The sequence below is a fragment of the Rhopalosiphum maidis genome, chromosome 1 (assembly GCF_003676215.2).
Source record: "Rhopalosiphum maidis isolate BTI-1 chromosome 1, ASM367621v3, whole genome shotgun sequence".
Classification (NCBI taxonomy): domain Eukaryota; kingdom Metazoa; phylum Arthropoda; class Insecta; order Hemiptera; family Aphididae; genus Rhopalosiphum; species Rhopalosiphum maidis.
In genome coordinates, this window is record NC_040877.1 from 22,975,182 (window position 1) to 22,999,501 (window position 24,320).

The following is a 24,320-nucleotide window of genomic DNA, read 5'->3' on the forward strand; positions in this document are numbered from 1 at the left end:
GTCCCGTCGGATTTCATAATGAGCGAAAATACAGAACAACGAGTGTGCATTAAATTTTGCCATAAACTGGGAAAATCGGCTACTGAAACCTACCAAATGTTATTGTTAGCTTATGGAGATGAAACCAAGTCCCGTGCTCGCGTTTTTGAATGGTTTAAACGATTTAAAGAGGGTAGAACAACTGTTAAAAGTGATGAACGTGAAGGACGCCCATCAACAAGCCGCAATGAGGAAATGATACAAAAAATACGAACAGCAATACGAGGTAACCGTCGTTTGACAATTATGGAACTTAGTAATGAGTTTCAAATTTCATTTGGATCAGTTCAAACCATATTGACGACTGATTTAGACATGAGAAGAGTTGCAGCCAAATTTGTACCAAAACTGCTCTCAGGTGAGCAAAAAGAAAATCGAAAACAGATCGCCACTGATTTGCTAGAGTGTTCCAAATCTGATGATTTTTTTTTAAAATCAATTATAACTGGTGACGAGACTTGGGTATATGGCTACGATCCAGAAACAAAGGTACAATCTTCGCAGTGGAAGACACCTGATTCACCACGACCAAAAAAGCTCGTCAAGTTCGGAGTCAAGTGAAGGTCATGTTGACCGTTTTTTTTGACTACCAAGGTGTTGTTCATCATGAGTATGCTCCTAAAGGACAGACTATAACAAAGGAGTACTACATTGATGTTCTTCGCCGTTTACGAGACGCTGTACGAAGAAAAAGACCCGAGTTTAAAGAGTCTGGTAGTTGGAAATTGCATCACGATAATGCACCAGCCCATTCAGCCCATGTTGTGCAGCAGTTTTTGGCTAAACATGGTATCCCAGTTGTTTCTCAACCCCCCTATTCACCAGACCTAGCTCCATGTGATTTTTTTTTATTCCCAAAAATAAAAATGGCGCTTAAGGGTAAACGTTTTCAAGATGTAGATGAAATAAAACAAAATGCGACGGAGCAGCTACGAGGAGTTTCTAAAAATGACTTCCACAGGTGTTTTCAAAAATGGCAGGAACGTTGGAGAACATGTATGGACTCAGAAGGAGCATACTTTGAAGGAGATTGAATGTAAATAACTTTATCTAATATATTTTTTTTTTTTTTTTAACAGTCTCGATACTTTTTGATTAGACCTCGTATATATATATTATATATCAACATACACACAAAAGTATCACATATGCATGTAAATTATTGTTTTATTTAATTGGTACTAGAAATAATAGACTCAATTTTCTGTACGTTGTTATTTTCTTTGCAGAACCATTTTAAATTCAAATTAACACCTTACCTATATGGCTATATATCTTTATCTAATACGTGATAAAACAAGATTATGACATGTGCTATAAATTAAGCAGTAGAAAAATATGTTTGACCATAACAAACATATGAATATACGATCAAAAATTTTATATTTAATTTAAAATTAAATTATTTCTTATGTGATATATTATATAATTATTATAATATTTAGTATTTACCGTCGACTGGACTACATGCTGCATCATTTTTACATTGACATTCGTTTTTACAATTTTCGCCGTAAAATGACTTTTCACATGGCAAATCACATTGTTGCCCTCTCCATCCAGGAGGACATAAGCACATACCAGATTCAGGGGAACACTTAGCTCCATTGTTGCATTGGCACTGATTATTACAGTTCTCACCATACGTACCTTCAGGACAAGTTACGTTACACGAGAGTCCACGATAACCTAAAAATAACAATTAGACTATTATCCAACTAAAATGAGAGCATAAATTATGTACATATATCGAAAAATTCATCATAACAAGCGTACCTAATATAGCATTTCAAAATTAATATTAAGTACCTATTCAATTATGTTGATAAACTAATTTATCAAATTATAAACTATAGTCAAAATATTATCAAATTAAAAATGATTAATAAACATATTATATAGTTGATATACTTAGGGGCCGTAATGTTCGAGAATTATTAACTTATAACATACCAGGACCACATATGCATGTTCCGTTATTAGGTAAACATTGTGCGTTGTTGTAGCAATCACATTTTCTTCGACACCTTTCGCCAAAAGTATACAAAGGACATGTTCTAGAACACGTCGGACCATCCCAACCTGCAACACAATCACAGGTTCCTTTCCACGGATGACATCTAAAATCAATATATATATATTTTTTACTAAAGCAAACAAAAATATATACACAATTTGTAATAAAAATGTATACAGTAGGTAGTGGGGGTAAAGTATACATAACTGGACGGCTTAGTAGAAGGGGGTTCGCTGACCCCACTTCACATTTATAGATTTTTTTGTTTTAGTATTATAACATTTTTTTTTAATATGAATAAAATTTATTATTTCTATGTTAGAGAAAAAAGTGGTATTTCCAATGCAAGAAAAACAGAACCGCCCATAAGGGTAAAAAAGTGCCTAATATTTAATAAGCTTCAATAAGCAATGAAAATAATAAATTATGGTAAATTTATTAATATTCAAGACTTTTACTTACGAATTAGTATTTTCAACAACGCATTGACATATTTTGTCACATCTTTCTCCATAAAGACCATCTGGACATATTCGTTTGGAACATTTATCGCCTTTCCAACCTTTTTCACATATGCATTTTCCATGTTTTGGTTCACAATAAGAGTTTTCTGGACAATTACAATTTTTCAAACAATTTGGACCATACATTCCTTCCGGACAAATATCTTTACACTAAACCAAAACATAAAAATTATTGTTTGAAATTTAACTCTAAAAAATGTTCGTTACCTTTTCGCCATAATATCCAGGCATACATTGACATTGCCCAGTAATATGGTGACAATTACCTTCATTAAAACAATCGCATGACTTACTGCAATTAACTCCCCATTTTCCGGGCTCACATTTTTCTCCACACACCATTCCCTAAAAATAAAGTTGTATTATTGTAATATATAGTTATAATATAACTATTAAAAACTATTTTTTTATTTTTCAAGGATATTTTAAGATTTAAACTTAGCAATGGTATTTAAAATATTAAACATTTGCGATCTAATTAACTTTTGTCATACGTTTATATACATAAATATATAACCAAATAGTAATTTTCCTTATAAAAGTAATAAACTAAGAACATTTATTTTTTATATTAAACTAAGTTTAGTTTTCACTATTTATTAAATAAACTAAACTCAGATTTAATAGTGCAAAAACCAAATTAATTTATAAGTATTTAATTACTTTTAAATACTTTCTTTTCAATTGTTTTCTTTAGTAATCTTATGAGAAACTTGATGTGGCATGCTATAAGTTATTTAAAAAAAAAAAAACTATCGATGTTATTTATCTATTTGACACAGTGAAATAATCATGGATTTTATTCCGGTCTGATTGCATTTAACAATCTAATAGATAATAACCAATAAACCTTAACAATAAATAAAAGAACAATTTAAACGAAAATTATTGCATATTTAATTCTTATCAAGGATATTTGATTAAAATGATATTTTAGAATGTGATTTATAAAATAAATATTTGAATGTTACATACCGTCCATCCAGAAGAGCACAAGCAATGACCAGTCTGTGGATCACATTTACCTGCATTCTGACATTTGCATTCGCTTTGACACTCATCTCCATGACGACCAGAAGGACATCTCTGATCACATCTATAATTGGAATTAATAATATATTGAAGAGATATATTTTACTATTTTATACTAAACATCTGGTTATTCTCATTTACATAATTTCTTTCAAAACATAGACAATTGGTAATAAAATTGTGTTGGTCTGTTCAAAAACCAAAACATAACTTGCTGCTCGAAATATACTTACAGTGGTCCTCTAAATCCTGGCGGGCAGTCACATTTTCCAGTGACTGGATCACAAATAGCACCGTTTTTACAAGGACATTCTTCCACACAGTTGATGCCAAAGTTATGAGGCGAACATTTCTCTGAACAGTCAACTCCCGTCCAACCTGCTAAGCATTTGCACTGTCCATCATATGGATCACACGGTGAACCATTTTCACATTGACAATTTTCTGTGCAGAATTCGCCGAATTTTCCAGTTGGGCATGCTACATATGAATAATTTATATTTAGATTCTGAAATATTTTTAATATTATTCATTTTTTTCATTATTACTTTTATTGCAATAAGGTCCTCCATAATTGTCATCACATTTACAAATATTTGGAGACGTGCAAGTACCATGTTCACAGTTGTTCTGACAAACCGGAATGCAATTAGTTTTATTGGGTGATATAACAAATCCTTTACAGCATTCTTCAATGGGCTTTTTTTTTTCTAAAACCTGTAAATATAATATATAAATTTTTTACCATTCATTCAAGCAAGACTCATAGAGAGTATCTATATACAATAAAGTATTAACGAACTGTTCAAATAAAACACTACTAATAATGTATTTAATAAAATAAAGCAGAATACTAAAATAATAGTTCATAAAATGTACTAAATATATTTAAAAAAAACAAAATGTAAATTAAAATTTTTAACTAAATTTAAAATAATAAAAGAAAAAAAAATCGATTTTTAAAATTTTACACAAATACAAATTGAAAAAAAATCATATGTTTAAGTTCAAAAGTTAATTTACGTAAACAAAAAAATATTTAAAAAGTTTTTAAAGTTTAAAAAATTAAAATCATTTTTAATATGTAGTATTTATGTGCGACACTCAAGTGGGATAATAATACTAAATATAACAATAATTGAAATTAAAACTTGAACTATACCAATTAAGTCATTGAATGAATAAAAATATAAACTTACAAAAGATGTTTTTAATCTAAAAATAGTAACGATTAGATAAAATGGAAAATATAAACACATTTGGTTGAAAGAATTTCAATAAGAAACAAATACAATAATACAATAATTATTTGTAATTATTTTACACTATAAGTTTTAGAATATACATTTTAACATTGCTTTCATCAATTACTACTAATTTAGTTATGTAGTTGATAACATAAATTCCTTTTTTTTAAATAACAATATTAATTAAATAAAAAACAAATAACTATAAATATTGGCTATTATTGCAAACCTATGGTAAATATTAAAAATTCTCTGAAATTATAAAACGTTGGTTACACAAAGATGATTTTTATTTGAATTTACCTGCTGCGAAACAATCGATTTCATTATAATTCGGTATCTGGAACATTTTAATTTGAAGTCTGTAAAACAGAAATAAGACTCTCGTACTTGGTATGGTTTCAATTCAGTGACATTTACCGTCACATTATATCTAAAAAAAAATTTCAAAAATTAATAAACTATAAAAATTATCCTCTTATAAAATTTAATGTATATATTAACTAGATAATTATAAGTAATTTTACATAGTAATTATACTATTAAAAAGGCTTCATATAAAAAAAATTAAAAATTAAAAAGATTTTTTGATACACGTATAATATAAATGTAAGTCATAAGTTGAAAACATTATGTACCTTTATATTCTGTTTCTTAACATATTTTTGTTATTATTATAAATGTTAGATAGCATCACAACTCTAATTCATTAACACCCATCTTCAAGTTAAGAAATTTCTCTTTTTGCATTATGGGAAATTGTAGCCATGGTTTATTTTATTAATATTAATATTATTAGACAAAAACAAAAAATTATTTAATAGAAATATAAAATTATTTAAAAAAAAAAAAAGTTATTTTACTACAATATTATTTTTATATATAATAAAGTGACTACCTATATATTATACATAACATCTAATAAACTCCATAGTCCATAGTTTTTTTTTATATAAAATTGATAAGTATTTAAAACAGAACAACCATGTTTAAAACAGAAAGTTATATTTATCAATATATTTTATTGACAATAAATATATCATGTTATTTAGTTTTTTACGATTAAAATGTTAAACAAAAACATAATGGTATCTTATTTGTTTATAGTAAAATTAATATATGATTCAATTATTTTGAAATTTAAATTAAAGCTATTATATTTAAAAACAAAAACAACATTTTATTGGTATAGTTATTATCTTCCATTGCTCAAAATTCGATTAGAAAAACCGTTATAATTGAAAAATCAACACGCTCTAAAATATTTCTTAGTGCACCCGAAATTCAGTATGTGGCATGGGCATTTATGCATCACCTTTTATTTGTATGAACGTTATAATATACAGGAAAAACAAGAATTTTCTATCTCGGTTTTTAAGTCTATAAGCTACAAATACATATAATTTAATTATTGCTGTTTCCTATTATCGTATTTTACCTATACCTTTACGACATAAAATTTTTTTTTTTTTTTGTGTAACTATTCGATACCTTGCTTATGATAACTTTATTTTCTCCTTGCTATGTTTTTAGGTAAAGTAATTAGTACAAAAAAAAAAACGTATTAATATAAATATATTAGTATATATTGTGTACAAAATGTTCATTAAATAGCCATTTTAAAATGTAGAAAAACAATACATTCAACAAATACCTGTATGTACCTATATGACATATAATTATTAATGATTAGTAAATCACCACAGGTATAGAGCCATACACTATACGGAGTTGAATCACTCACTTCTACGTAGAATAATAGTGTATTATTATGTAGTAGATTCGAAAATTATGCTATGGTAAATGGCCACATACAACCAAATAATTCTGATCGGAACTCGGTGTCCTGTGATTACTACTTGATTATGTATAGAATATTATTTTAAATTTTAATAATTACGCATACAAATAGTTAATGTAATATAAATGATTAACCTTCAATCAATCTACAGAATTATAAAAAATATACTTTAATTAAAAACTTAAAAAAAAATATAGTCATTTTTTTTCATTAAAAAACGCGCCAAAAATGAAAATGTAAAACCGTTTGTTTATTAATTTAGAAGAGTAAAAAGTAGTAAATTACTACTTTAGTTATGATTTTCTGTATTCAACATTTCATGTCTCAGTATAAGAATATACATTTTATGATAATAAAACTGATATAAAACAATTTATTCTAATAATTTTTTATGCTTATCTAATAAAAGTCCAATAAAATAAATCTACCTAAAATTCTAAATTCTAATAATTTACAAACAAGAAAAATATTTTATTAGACATAAAATTTCAATTGGGACTTAAATGTAAATACTCCTGCTTGTAGAATAAAATATCAATAGAAAACAAATAACTATAATAACTAAAATAAATTATATAACTGCAGTAAAAGTATTACATTCCTCAGCATTTTGTTCCGAATTTAAAACCAAATGTATTCATTTTCATTGAACAATTCAAAACATTTTAATTGTACATTCTACTTTATAGAAGTAATTTATTTTGTCAATTATTAAATGTAATGAATTGTTGTAAAATAATTAAATTTTAATGAATTGTTATAAAATAATTAAATGTAATGAATTGTTGTAAAATAATTAAGTATGACCATGCCTAAGTAAAATTTTTTGTTAATACATTTTAATTTTACAGTAACTATAATCAACTCATATGAAATAGTATCTAGTACATTTATTTAATAACAATATTAGCTTAAATACACTAACTATTTAGATAAATGTTTAAATAAAAATACACTTACATTTCTAATCTGGTACAAACATTAGATCCTTGAAGTTCAGTTTCCGATTGAGCTGAATAACACAGGTGGGCAAATAACAACGCCGCAGCGTATATACCCAAATTACAATAACGCATCATGATGGATAGTGATCCCGATCGCGTTTGATAAAAATTTTTAATTTACATGGTGGTGATCTTTCAAATGATTTATGTATACCTGTGTAATAAAAAAACACACAAATCATTGTAAAACAAATATATTTATCAATCCATTTAGAATCAAAGAAATGACAAAAAAAATTTAAAAATAATCAATAAATTAAATTATATTTTTAATTTCTCATTTTCGTGTTTTCAAACCAATGGAAATAGTACATGATAGTAATTCACTTTTTGTAGTACGGGGGTAGATACACAACTTTTTTTACATTTACGTATGCTCTTAAACAAGAATCTCACCAAATTATTAAACTAAAAAATCTTGTCTTGTTAATCGTATTGTGTAATAAATAATAAAATGCGAAGTAATAAGGTCAAAACGGTTAAGTGTATTATTGACTATAATCCATAAACCATCACCCTGCTATTTATTGGCAGAATATAGTATAACATTGGTCGTACAAGCGTAACTGTTATGCCAAGCTATAATAATATGTATTGTATCCTAGGAAAAACTGAAATCATTTGTTTCGACACATCAATCGTTACATATCAAATTATTGTACGATAATGCATTTAGAGGAGTGATGTACTAACAAACCAATCGCAATCACTACATTTATCAGTTTTTAGAATAAGGAAATCCGTTAAAATCCCAATAAATTATAAAATAATAAACAAACCATAAAATAACAAAACCAACGTTAAAACCTATATATCCATGAAAAAATATTGTTAATGTAAATAAGTTTATTTAAAATATATGTGTAACAAAACAAATAAAGGTGCTTGTCTCCAACCTACTATTAATCAAATTATATCTTGCATGTAATAAACTAATAACATTAATCAAACTATTGATAACTTATAATTAAAAATAAGTTATTAATAATTATATTAAAATATATAATATCTGTAATATCTGTATTGTAAGTTATAACTATATTTTTTTTACATTTGAACCACATGTAATAAACATTAAACTGTCATATATCATAATATATTTCAATAAAAGTATAACTCTTTTTTTCTTAATAGGTGTTTAAATATTAGTTATAATCTCAGTATTAAAAATAACTGTCTCATAAACCGTACTAAGAAATATTAAATTATATTAGTAGCTAAAATAATCGTCGACGTGTCACTGCATTCGACTAAACATAACTTAACTAAACACAGGTTAATAATAATAAAAAAACCACTATAATTGTTTTTGTTCGTACCATAATACTACGAATACTATATAGGTATTGCAGTAATCCACTACAGAATTCCTTAGGCGCCTAACATGGTTATGACCACGTACCTACATATAAATAATATTGTAGATAGGTACAGGGCATATTATGTATTTATGATAATGCAAAGTATGAGGTTAAGTCTATACCACATAGCTGTGCGACACATCGATCGACGAGATATATAACTGTATTACACTTTCTTATACCGATGCATACGTGATGCATATACAACACAATAAACAATCGATGGATCGGTTGCGCCACGCAATGTGATAATTACGTACCAAGTTGATATGAAAAGTATAGGAATACTGTAGCTTTAGCGCACGAGTATTGTAATATTATAGATGAAAAAATGCATCCGCTCAGTCGAGACATTCTGCAAAAATATTATTACATTGATAGTAAATTATAATAAGCTTATAGTCGATTTGCTATTGGAAAGTAGTCATAAGGTGAACAAGAAATATATTAACAAAACATAAAAACTTATTCCGGACTTATTAAATTTGCCTTAATATGTTACTAGCAATATGAAGTTCATAAACAATACATCCATACTCAATAATGGGACTGACAAAAGCACAATATATAAAACAGAACACATTTAAATTTATTTCATTAACTAATTTAATAATAAAACCTAACGAATAAGTAATAAAATAAGTTCATGATAGAACCATGTACCTATATAGTAGGTATATGTATTATAAACTAATCAAAGATAAATTTATCATTCATGATAAATAGTATGGTATAAATCACTAAAAAAATACCTAAGAAGAACTTTTATACTAACTCTATAGATAAGGAACACATGTTATAAAACGAATTTTGATACTCCGTTTTTTTTTTTTTTTTTTTGGTTGACTTTAAGTGACACGGATGTGTAAATAATATGAATATTTCATAACTTTTTTAACCAATACAAATTACAGCTAACTTGATCACTACCAAGCATCTTCTTGTCAATCTTTTCAGTGCTAACAATTTAAAACCCCATATTAATGTATAAAAATCTGTTTCGACAAGAGATAGGTAACTCATCAACCAATTCATATACAAGTGTCACTAATGGATGGCTTTTTATTTAAAATGTTATGACAACTTATTCTTATATCATATAAACTTATGGTTTCTATACATAGCAGTATCATTTAAAATAATTACAATTAAAATAATTTTTTTTCACATATACCTGCCTATATATAGGTATCCTTTTATTTTGAATTTACAATTTTACTAATAATTATGTTATTTAAAATTACGTAATTACATTTTTACGTATATATTGTGGAATACGAGTACCTAGAGTACTCGTATCTTATAACAATTAACAATAATAAAAAAATGTTATTTAAAATAATTACAATTATAATTATTATTGTTTTAAACTTCAAATTCAATTAATATAATATTATCATAAATATATTATAAATAATGAACAAAAAATTGTATTTTTAGAACTTGTTTTACACTCGTATATTTAAATAACAAAAATAACCAATATGATGGTACTTGTGACTTGTGATTATCACTTTATCATATATATAAAAAGCAAAAAAAAATTTAAACATACTTGGAATATATAAGGTCAACTTTCGAAACTAAGCAGAAAACAAAACTAAATAAGCAATTATTGCTTATTTTCTTAAGTCCATGCCGTTTGAGAAAAATATACTTACAGATTATAATACGATAGTCATTGAAACAGTAAAAAAAAATAATATACTTTAAGAGCAAAATTTCTATTTTATTAGGGTGTATTAGTACGAATTAACTAGGTATTAATCAACGACTAAATTATATATCTCTTATAACCAATATATTGTATTAAGTTCCTATAATATATTATACGTATGGGGGTAGATAGACGCTCTCGTATGGCACAGTTATACACACACCTAACCGCAGTTATTCATATGACGGGGGATTGTTATGAATGTTGCGGTCCGCAGCGGTGTATATAAAAAAGTGCAAGGAGTATTTTAATTTTCACGAGCCACTCAAAGATTATTTCACTCGAATACTGTATTATATTAAGTACTGAAACGATATTATAATATAGTATATTACAATACGGACTACGGTTCACTGTATGTCGCATTATATTCGTCATGTTATATTATATCATGATGCAGATCACCTAAACTACGCGTAGGAAGAATCGCCAATCGCACAATCGTCTATACCTGTGTGAAGATATTGAGCACAATAGAATATTAATCGATTAGTTATGTAAAGCTCTGTGGTGTTGTATATTATGTGTACTTAGTCACTAGTCACTGTCAAAAATAAACGACATGTATTTTTTATAATATTTCCGGTATAGTTATAAATTCATAATAATAGTTTTCAATACATTATCATAGTAAAATATGCATCACATATTTACGTCATCGTGATATCATACACTATGCTTCTATAGTTAGCTGAAGTACCCAAATGCACACGAACATTGGTGTGATGACATATTTTTAACTATATTACGGTATAAATTAGACTATTAAAGATATTATCGGTAAAGTGGTTTTTGGTAGATATAAGATGTACAAATTTGTTTGGAAAGTAAAATATATCTTTTGTAACATGATATAATGTATGACTTCATATTTTTATTACAATAGGTGCCTACATAAAGTAAAGTTTAAATACATTTTCTAGTCAACAAATCATAGCAAAATTTAAAGAAATAGACTTTCATAGAAAATATTATAACTTAATGTCAAAAACGCGTATTTATACAATGCAAATTTACAATTGTGTTATAACTTATAATTAATGGTAGGTACTAAAGTATTTTAATATATAATTATTTTAAAACACAGCTATAGTTAAATTTATTTTGTAAATAGTAATTATTTATAATATCACTATACTTTTCTATCAACATTAAAATACTTACTTCAATTAACAAAGACGAATAAAGCACATTTGTTGAGAATAACATATTTTAATGTGTCATATTTTCTACATTTCATAGTTTTATAAAAAAAAAAAATAGATAAAAGTATTTGCTTCTAGAATCATATATGTAGAAAATATGTAAATAATTACAAAAATAAACACACGAGACTAAAACGCTGATCATTTTTTTTTTCATATTCTGTTTACTAAGAACTATATGAATAGACTTGTCTGTATAATATTCTAAACAGAATTAAAACTATTGTTTGACGACTTTAACATTATATACATATTATGTTTATACTTATGAAAAGTGTATATAATGAGATAAATTAATATTTGTTCTATACATATAATGAAATATTTTAATAAAAATTCTTGTATGTATTTATGACATTATAAAAAATGTATTTTAATCAATATCGAAACTTTGAACGGTTTTAGTAAATATATTCTATAAAACAAATAATTAAATGCATACAAAACATATTAAAAAATATTTATTTATGTAAGAATAATATATGTTATTCATGATGTTCTTCATTAAGTATATTACTTATGACAATATATAGAGTGTATTTAAATTAAATTAGATAATAATGTAATATACAAAAAAAATTATTTTTTTTAAGACTATTTGATGTAGTTATATGAGTACCATCAATTTAAAATTTCACATCCGTAAACTCAAATAAAAACCAGACATTATCTAATTACGTCTATTGAACTTCACGAATATCATGATCCATCATTGAACATTATAAATATACTATAAGGAAGAACAATATTATTGTTTTGGATCAGCTTACAATTTCTCAACGCTTCAAAGAAATACTGATTATTATCGTTTAACATATTATACATACAATAAAGAATGTTTAATAAACAATGTATTATGTAATAGAATACTTAAAAATTGTTCATATTCTTAATTTCCTAGCCTAAATAATTGGTTGTCTTCAAAATACATACCAAAGAACCGTTATCGTTATTTTTATGCTTTTATACATGCAAAAATCACAATCTTTGAGATCGTGAACAACGAAAAGTAAAACCATTAACCATAGCAACCATAGGTAAGAATAATCGTAAAAAATTAAACGAACAAAACGTCAAGAGAACGTCGTGATATAATAATTAATAACAGCGTGTCACGGACGAACCACTGACAATGAATGTATGACATAGAACCCATGGAAATAAAAATAATAATATTAGGCGATCGAATGGTTATTTATTTTTGAAAAGGTTATAAATTTATAATGATCGAAAATTTACAAAATGTAAGTCTCTATCGAATTTATTACAGATGTACGTTTTTTTTTTTCATAAATCACATGTTATTCGATGATTTTTAATTGTTTGTACTTCCCGAAGAACGCAAAAAAAAAATGAATGCTATCAATCATCCAAAGATGTTCATATTGTTCTGATTATACTCTTCTCAACATTAATATTTTGATAGAATAACATTATGACGTCAGATTTTTTAAAGATTAAAAGAATAGATAGAACATGCTTAAGACACCTATGTCACTAAGTGCTAACATTACGGTACCACAATCTGAAAGAACAGAATATTCTGCCTAATAAAAGTGTTTGTATAACTTTCTATTGTATCTTCATTATGTTATCACTCATTCAAAATCAAATTGTACTGTTCAAACCATGGTCGGATGCTTTAGACATTATTCAACTAATTTTATCGTTATTATACAATTCAATATGACTTTATTACATAAATAAAACGAGTGATTCAAAATTTAGATTATATTACCTAACTACTAAATAGATATTATATGTTAGTAGAGGTACGTTTATTTTTATTTCTTATGGTACATCGATGTGTGAATGGTTCACCTAATCACAAAGACGATTCAACACTATCGTTTTGTATGAAAGTATTTTTCAAAGTTACCAATTAAAATGTTTGTAGGGTTATTAGGCAAATCCGCACGAATAAGTACAAAAATTAATTTGTATTAAAATGTAAAACAGGTCATACATAATATTTTATATTGTACATTTAAAAAAGTCTAGGTAGGAAAATTTTTCATGGAATAATAAAAAAGCATATTGCTTCTTCCGCGGAAACGCGCGATGGTAATAAGTGTGACCTATCTATAATTTATTATTTATGGGCCTCTCTCAATTCGACGCACTAGTGATACATACCGTGTCGCGCGCGCGTGCGGAACGAAAACGATATCGTTACCGACGTTACCGCGTCGGTTGTTTGCACTAAGTCGGACGTGGAGTACACTACTATGGAAGTAGTTGAAAAATTAAAAAAAAAACATTGGCTAAAAATTGCTTTTGAGATTTCTTTAAAGATCAAATTAATATTGTAAAATAATAATTAACCACTAGCTATCCTCATGCACTTAGTTGATAATTAAAAAATTCCACCTTATATATAAGACTGATCATCAACTGATATTGTGGACATTGTCAGCCGCGGCTCACCACGTCATATCACTGTCTGAGCAGTTACTGCGTTTTTATACTTAACGTTCTTTCTGACTTTTTCTTTTTTCTCTGCTCCCGAGGGTCGTACTGCGATGTTAAATAGCCTATAACCCCTTCCCCAAGAATTAAACTACCAAATGAAAAAGAATTTTTCAAATCCAAAAAGTTGTTTCAGAGATTAGCGCATTTAAACAAAAAAAATAAATTCTTCAGCTTTATTATGTTAGTATAGACTTATTTAATAAATTATTGCTATTTTGTATTACGCGTTTAAGTATAATATCATTGTATTTCAATAAGCGGAAAATATAATATTATCGCGGTATAGACATTGTTTTATTTTTGCGTCGTCTAGTTGAAAATCCGCAACGGTTGGTTCAGCGTCGAAATTGAGAAACGTGTGGGTACCGGTGTACCAGGATCCGATGCTAGCGGGTGTTGCTAGGTGTGGTCGGCCTCGAAAACCGCCGACGCTCGCCGTTTCGTGAGATATTTGAACGTCCGGCGGTCGCCAGCAGAAGCCCAGAGTATGTGTGCAACGCATCGTATCTCCGATGGCTTCTCGGTGTGATATTTTTAATTGGATACTGTACCTACGACAAGTCCCATTACCCCCCCCCCCCCCATTACCCAAATACAGTCTCATAACTGCTCGCTAGAACGAAACAAAAAATGTGTTACTATATATGTTAATATGTAGTATGCTAGAAATACTATAATACCTACATTGAAAACGCATAATTTTGAAGAAAATACGAGAAACACAACTCAAAAGAATCGTATGATCCGATACGAGATACATATTATTTATATTTGAGGCTAATGGACACTAAAAATAATAACAAAAATAAACCACAATTTTATAAGTTGCATCTAGTTCAAATTATCTCAACCACATTTAATGTGTTGTATTACAATAACAAATATAAATATATCAAAGAATACCGATAAAGGGTGAAGTTCAAGCTTCAGAGATGCACTCGTATTAAAGCCATTTGTGGATTATAAATAACGTATCAGCAAAATATATGGTGAACTTGAAGAAGTCAAAGTCTAAGAATAATTTGTTCATCGTTAATTGCCTAGTCTATTCAATTATGTAAAACCATTATTTACAACAAATATATAGAACATCAGAATTCTTTCTTTTAATTATAGCAAAGTAATACTGAGCATGCAATTATAAAAATAATTTACAGATAGATCATGTCTTAATTAAAAAAATAATATATATCTTACTATTAATTTCAATGTTCTAAATGTTATTGAGGTGCGATAATATATTCTTAAAATCATGAATACAATTTATTGATTGATAAGTTCAAACTTGAAATATTACGATGAAACACGTTGTTGTATTGTACACGTAATTTGTATTATTGTCGGTCGTAAGCTATACAATACACGACAAGTACACTTTAATAAGAACATCCTCAACTATTTAGTTTATTTCCTATGTTATATGGGTAGAACTCGAAATGACAAATAATCAAATATTCTAAAAAACAACAACTAGGTTTGATCAAGATTTGATTTAAAATAATATGAATTGTACTCGAACACATTTAAATACTATTTTATTAATTTTTAATATCTATGTAATATAATTATTATATTATTATTTCACGATTTAAAAAGGTATTCATATATATATATTATATTCATGTCTAATACGTAGAGTCAATTCACTAAAAATAGATACCTAAAGCCGATTATTATTTTTTTAATAAATAAAAAATGTTTAGTTTTAGATTCTAGAAAGTGTTATTATACCTACTATGTGAAAATCAGGATATATTTAGTGACATTGATGTGTGATGGGTTTTGTTTCTCATTCAGTATTTTTACCGATATAAACGATTTTTATACTCAGATATTGCATTATTCCCAGCATTGTATATTAATACAATATTGCTTTAAAATTTAAAAGAGAGATGTTATTAAAGTTACGTTATGGATTTTTTAATCCGAAGAGAATTCAATTTGTTGAACCACTTTCCAAATAGAGATTTCAAACATACTAAACGATTTTCTAAAGATATTTAGATATCCTATATCAAATATAGTTAAGTTCAAGAATCCAAAATATTGTCACAATTAATTTTTTTTTTAATTTCAATTATTTTTATTTAATACAACAAAGGTTTGGTTGAAAAATTAAACAAAGAAAGTTAGTACATACGAGTAAATATGTAAATATAATAAACACAAGGAAATTTTTATAAACACATTCATTTTATCGAAAAATATTAACATTTTCCTAAACCTTTCACCTTCTATAGTTATAAGTTATAACTAATTAAACAATTATTTGAAATTCTTTTTTGATACAGGTTAATAACTTTATTCACATTCTCAGAAAAATATTTTATTTTAAAAAATATCGAAAAACAATTCAAAAACAGTAAAAATATATACATTATTATTTTTCAAATATGTTGTTTTGGAAGAACTTTAAATTATATAAAGAAATTTAAGAAAAACTTCCAAAAAACATTAATTTTGAAGAAAGTCAGTTTTAACCTATAATCATAATACATTATATTAGTGATGAAACAAATTATAAATTAAAAAAATCAAAACAATAAAATTGATAAACAATAATGATTTGAATGAAGAATAAAATAAAAATAAACAAGAATTATTGTTACAATTAATATATTAATATTTTTAGTCATTAAATTGCCTTAATATTTATTTATTATTTACATTTACAAAATACATGCCAAACGGATTTTTAAATTAATACTATTAACAATAAATAAAAAAAAAATGAAATCTATGTACCTACTAGTTAATGATAGATATTGTATTTTCGCATCATCATAAATAGGGGTGCATTTCTTGTGAAGTTAGATTGACATGCGGGCAAATAAAGGGTATCTTGTATAGCCTTGTATTATTTAGTACCCAATTACTAAGTCCTTAAATCGATTTAAGTTTTTAAAATATTTTAAATGTACAATCATTTATGATAATATATTAATTAGTCGCTTTTGCTTTGAGGTCCGAATAAAAAAAAATGCAATTTTAATTCAATATTAATTCATCAAATTAAAAAAAAATATTTTGACTCATACTCTAAAATCAGTGTTTGTAGTCCATTAATATATATCTTTCGGACAATATATTAAGAAATATTAAATATTCAATTTAATATAAACTTATATTTGTATTATTAATTATATAAATGATATTACGTTTTTGCTTAAATTCGTCTTCAATAAAAAAAATAATAATACATAATTAAAAAATTGTGACCATTGACTAAGTATAACAGAATTAGTAAAATTTAATTAATTCTAATTACTTTTCAAATCATTTTGTAGACTAAAAATAATAATGCTTTCATGGAAAACTACGTGATATTTTACTAAACTAATACTTTACAATATGTATTAATCTTTGAATTTTAACATACATTTGTAATTGCTTTTACATGTAATTTTTTATACAGCAAATAATAAATAAGTTAATGTGATGAATATCAATAAAAATCGAACTAACACAAGTTCGATAATCAAAAATCCACAATAATAATCGATTGTTTATAAACATTTACAAAGTTAAAAATAAATATCTAAACATGAGATATATTTTTAAATTCAAAAATAACAACATTTTAAATTATTTAGTCGATTATTCTCAGTATTGAAATAATTTGGTTCAGAGAAGTTTTTTTAAATATAATCAGTTATTATACACAATACATAATAATATGTAAATTGTATTTCAAATTATTAAATTAAATAATGAATAAAATTGAATATTGACAATTATTTTTACAATAAACATTTTATTAGTAAAAATATTAACGTCAAAATCGATTAATTAAATATAATATAACTAAAAATACATGTTTATATTATATTATACAGGTGTCCCGCAAAGATTTACCCATTGCAATATCTCCTGAAATAATGGAGATATCATAATTCTAGTTTTTTAATAAGATTCACAGGGACAAGAACTACAAATATTTCATGTTTTAATTTATGCTTATGTTTTGGTAAAAAAGTTAAAAAATGTATTTTTTTATTTAATTATTTAAAAAAAAATTAAAGATAGCCATTTTGTAGAGTTTTTTTTTCTAAAAATATTGACGTTTTAACATTTTAATTTCATCAATTTCCTGATTTTTAATATTTTTTCTAGTTTCGAAAAATCTGCGAATTATTTAATACGATAGTGCCATAGTAGTATATTATTGTATCAAACATGTGACCCGCGTGCTCGTACGGCTGGCGAACGGGTTTCAGTGTGGCTCGCAATAAACGTCATATTTTATTTCTTCAACATTGTAAAATATTTAAATAAAGGTAATAACTATTGTACAAAATATTAATATGTATATTTTTGTTAAATACGGTTATATTTTAATAATTATAATAAATAGATAAAACAAATGTATTTTGTTTACTTTGAATTTAGTAAAAAAATAAGGTGTTTTGTCCGCCAACGTATAAATACGTAATAGTTAATATTTTATGGTTTGTTAGTAATTTGAGTATGGCATAGTCCACAATTTAAATACCTAATTTAATGTTTTGATATTATTATCTTGTCCTATTTTTTGGCAAGACATAAACATAATAATAATATCGCAGTTTTTTCGAAACTAGAAAAAATATTAAAAATCAGGAAATTGATGAAATTAAAATGTTAAAACGTCAATATTTTCAGAAAAAAAAACTCTACAAAATGGCTATCTTCAATTTTTTTTTAAATAATTAAATAAAAAGAATACATTTTTTAACTTTTTTACCAAAACATAAAAATAAATTAAAACATGAAATATTTGTAGTTCTTGTCCCTCTGAATCTTATTAAAAAACCAGAATTATGATATCTCCATTATTTCAGGAGATATCGCAATGGGTAAATCCTCGCGGGACACCCTGTATATTAATAATTTAATTTTTAATAGGTGTCCACAACACTACTTTAACCTAGTATTATAGATGTTCCAATGTACAATGTACCAAAATAACTAGTGAGATTGAAGTTAGTTGGTGGGGTAGACAATAGGGACATTATATTATAGTAGTCGTTTATCATCCATCATGACCTTAAAACAGTGGTATACCTTTTAAAATACAATGTTTATGTTTATCTCAACTCTAATAAGAAACAAAAATTATCACAAAAAGACTTAATGTGCTATTGTTTGTATATTTAAATTTGATAAATATGTTAGGAATATAAATAATATGAATAAATGTATTATCTTAGTAAAAATGTGTAGGTATTTAAAATTACATATTGCTTTAAAATTAAATTTCGATGTTCACTTGAAACTGAAACTATCTTAAAAATATTGATAATATTTAGAAAAAAAATAAAAATAAATGGTTTTTAGAGTACAATTTATACTCTATCTATAATATTATGTAATGGTACCTATAGACATTTCGATTTTTATTAGTACATAGCCATTTTAACACATCAGAGACCGCAATGTCGGGTTTTTTATTCAATTACGAGTTAGGTACTAAATTATTTTTTACAATTTTTGATATTATAACTATCATTTATTTAACTATTTCCACTTTACATATTCAATGTAAATAAATTGTACTTATTGTTTACACAATAATATTATTTAAATAGACTTAATATTTATAAACTACAGGTATATATTATAATTGTTTAATTCCAATGTATAAAAAGATATAATTCTGCTAATCGCTATTGATACAACAACCGTAATGACAAAGCATTTTTTTTAAATATTTATAAAATAACTTAAATCACTATTTATAGTATATATAGTTTCTATACCATACATTATTACTTAATATTATAATTAATAATAAGTTATAACTAATAATTAGTAATAAATGACTTATGTTTTATAATGTTCTTAAGTATAAGGCAGTAGATATTTAGATTTTAAATATTATACGATTATATTTTTAATATTTATTTTTTAATTGAATACCTATATTATTAGTATTATTAATATCATAAATCTTAGGTAACTAATCAAATATCTAAAAAAAAATCCTAGTTCACTAAAATCAATCAGATAGATAATAACAATAGTTGTTTAGATTTAAATAAATTAATAAAAAAGATCATTTTTTAGTAATTAGTATACAAATAGTTATTATTATACATAAAAATATTTAAATTATTTAAAAACTTTCTTGTTGAAAGTAGGTTTAAATCCCGTTATGGTTCGTATATACATACTTGTATTTTTTTGTTTTGTTTTAATGAATGATATTCGTAAATATTCACAATATTCATAATTTGAGACAAAAACTTTAAATCTAAACATATATTTGACCCAGTGTTCTTTTCAGTAGCTGTGAAATTCAAGATTACTTGTAATAGTTACCACTTTATATACAATACACTTATAAACGCTTTTGGATAATAGGTGTATATCGATTCCGCCGAAATTAAATTTACAATTTACAAAAACTCATCCCAACATTTTCATATATACGATTGAAATCGTTAGTATTTTGAATTGGTATTTTTAAATGGTAAACTATCATTTTGGATTTAACAAGTTTAAAATTTGCGATTATTCACTATATTATATTATATATAACATATTATCTTGTTCTTAGCTGAGGTTCACACATGTCTTATACTTTATACTTTATAGACATACCAATGTGAATATATAATATATATATATTATATTATACGAAAAACTTATGTCATAATCAATGTAAACATTTTTTAATGATTAAGATAAAGGATTTTAATTTTAGTACAGTTCCGTATTTTATTATCATTTATTTACGGGTGGTACAAAATTATATATCTTTACTCAAGTGCAAATTGAAATTCATATTTTCAATTACTCATGATAGTGAAAATATCATACCTTTATTTTGTTGATAATCACATTATTTTAGAGACCATCTAAACTAAAAAATTTAAATTAAGTACCTAACAATATAACAATAAACAATATGATTCATTTTAGGTGCTATTAATGGATATATTCTTCACCGAGCAAAATGTAATTCCATACCTAATATGTAAAATATTTTTAAATTTGTATTTACAGATTTTTCAATTATTTTAAATAATAAAAAAAATAAAAACTTATATAGAAGATGTAGGTAGGTATTGTGTTTAATAAAATACCCCATACACATGGGGTATAAGGGTATTGACTATAAACTAAACATTTACGTATTTACGTGTTTACGTTGGTTTAGCCATAATTAACTTACTATTACTAAATTAGTAAGTTATGGGTCTTACACTTTAACTACTGAGTTTTACCTCAAAGTATGAGCAATGAAAGAGGGGTAAAAGCTAATGAAAATAATAAATATTTACAAAGCACAAACTAGCTATACAATTCTAAACTTTATACATCATAATAATATATTAGCTATAGTTTAGGGATACTAATATTAAATTCACGCTTGAAATAAAACAAATTATTAATTAAAAGTTATATAATAGGGTTATATAACGAAAACAATCCAACGATTTGTATATAATTTTACAACTCTGCATATTATTCTGATCAGTATACATCTATTCCCGTTGCGATCGGAACGAAGTTCATTGGTAACAGCAAAACCTGTATGTGGTAATCTAACACCAAACTCTGGGTATATTACTTAGTATTAGTCCTAGCAACGTTTTAAGATAGTATACTGCCTGGCTTTAACTAATACAGTAATTACTCTATATGTTCTAGTGATCTTATAGGTATTAAACACTAAAGCGCTAGTGATATCAGTTATTTTATAATTAGGTAGGTATGTGATATTATGTTAATAGATTGCCATTATTATGAATTATGGTTATAAAGCATATTTCAATACATTTTACCGATATAGATTACTTATAAGATTACTTTTTACTTAATTAATATTTATATATATTACAGAAAACTTCACTGAGGTTTTAAAAAAATTAAATAATTCCATCATTTAATTGTACAAATTGTACTTAAGGTTTATAGTATAGGTAGGTACGTATTATAGAGTATTTCTGTTGATTAGAATTATTATAATTTTGTATATTATGACACGAGTAGAGAAACAAAGCTACTGATTACATATTATGTGTTAATCAACACATTATTATTTAAAAAAGACAAAGGTAATTTAATTTTCAGTAGGTACCTAATATTTTTGGAAAATAAATTTAAAAAATCAAAATATTATGATATAACTTTTTAAGTACTAAATAAATCGTAAAGATATGGACAATGGCTTATCCAATTCAAATATTACAGTTTTATTACTATTGCATTTTAAAAAATCTATGTGATACTAGTATATAATGAATAATGATATAATGATAATTATAAATTATTTAAGTTAAGTAATATTTTAAAAAATTTTTAAATTCGTCATAAAGATTAATAAACAAAATATGATGAAAAAAAAATTGAATTGCAAATAATAATGAATTAAAATAAATATGAAGATTTTTAATTGTAAACGATTTAGACATGCGAATGTATTTAGCTTATTTATGTATGTTTATTATATTGTAAATTATTTCTACTATCAACCAATCATCTACCAGGATATACATGATACCTATAATGCATATACACAATATATCATTTAAATTATCCGGAAAATACATAACAATAATATAATAGTACATACACATTTGAGGTCACACGATAATATTAGAAACAGTATATTTGACGTAATATTTTTTTAATAAACATTTTAGTACAAATATATTCTGCGATTAATTAAAATAATGTAGAAAACTGCTGTTAAATTTAGATGTTGAAACCTTTGATTAAATACTAACAGTGTTTATGTTGTAAAAAGATTCCTGAAATCCTGTACAATATACAAGTATACATAAGAAAATAAACAGTACATTGATGAATACATAATCAATGCTGAAAATCTCGACTTTACAAAAGAATAAATGAAAAGTTGTATGATAGATTTCGAACTGAAAGTTGTGCGACGATCTAGTGACGTTCATTCAAATCTCTTGCCGTGTCAGTAGGACGATTTTGTGACCCACAGCGACCGCAGCGCAATTAGGCTACGAAACAACGTCATCGTAGTTGTACCGATAATATAACTAGGTATGTAACAACAAACTAGTGTAGTTATACTAAGATCTCTTTATTGACACAAAATAAAATCAAGCGTGCACGTGTATAGACAAAGAAATGTTGATTTGGTTTAGAGCAGGTGTAGCTACGGTATAATAGACATTATATTATAATAATAATAATAAAATTTCCTTCCAACTACCTGTCTGATGTCATAGCATATTTATTACAAAGACGACTGTATAAACCCGTTAGCGCATTATTAATTCGTATTTTTTGTTGTCTTTAGTACGTTACGATAGAGAGAAAAAAAACCAAACTTTTGACTATCAACGCACATACATTCTGATATTTCGGTAAATCATCTACACTGGTAGATATTGGGGAGGTTTTTAATCACCCCAAAGAAAAAAAAAGATTTTAAAATCCACCGGTAACACTTATTGTAACATAAATAACAATAATACAGTCTATGTTTATTCTTTTCGAGCAGCTCCTCAGATTTTACAAAACATCTCCTCACGATCACCCATCTAATTTTTGCCCATCATATTAAAATGCAGCTGTAGCAGACGCACCCGATATTAGTACTTAATGGGATAATCGGCAATCGATAATCATTATTGTGTTATGTTATATCTTAGGAAGTTACTGTTGATCAAGTATTCAAGTTTTATGAATATAAAAACACGGTATCGATTGCTTACCCTCATTGAACGTGTTTCCCTGTGTTAAGACTTTCAAAGCTTGGGCGAGCGAACACGGGAAAACGGAAGTCGAGTACGCGGAAACAATAACAAAACAGACAACGAAACGGATAGAAGTATGTAAAAAAAAAACAAAACAAAACAGATAACCAAATGAACGACAACAACGAACGACACGGAGCGACGTCACGAGACACACTGCTGGTCGGTCGGTAGAGTAA

At 25.9% G+C, this 24,320-nt stretch overlaps 1 protein-coding gene across 1 annotated transcript in view; it reads right to left on the minus strand.

Moving 5' to 3' along the window:
* Window positions 1–24,320, minus strand: part of LOC113550177 (protein draper-like) — a 30,359-nt gene extending 6,039 nt beyond the window's left edge. The window contains exons 1-10 of the mRNA XM_026951878.1: window positions 24,100–24,320; window positions 7,621–7,818; window positions 5,163–5,292; window positions 4,161–4,329; window positions 3,846–4,092; window positions 3,556–3,676; window positions 2,788–2,925; window positions 2,519–2,730; window positions 1,993–2,159; window positions 1,492–1,728 (exon numbers count right to left, since the gene is read on the minus strand). Of these exons, the coding sequence (XP_026807679.1) occupies window positions 1,492–1,728; window positions 1,993–2,159; window positions 2,519–2,730; window positions 2,788–2,925; window positions 3,556–3,676; window positions 3,846–4,092; window positions 4,161–4,329; window positions 5,163–5,292; window positions 7,621–7,739 (1,540 nt within the window). The 5' untranslated portion in view covers window positions 7,740–7,818; window positions 24,100–24,320. The remainder of the gene's footprint in view (window positions 1–1,491; window positions 1,729–1,992; window positions 2,160–2,518; window positions 2,731–2,787; window positions 2,926–3,555; window positions 3,677–3,845; window positions 4,093–4,160; window positions 4,330–5,162; window positions 5,293–7,620; window positions 7,819–24,099) is intronic.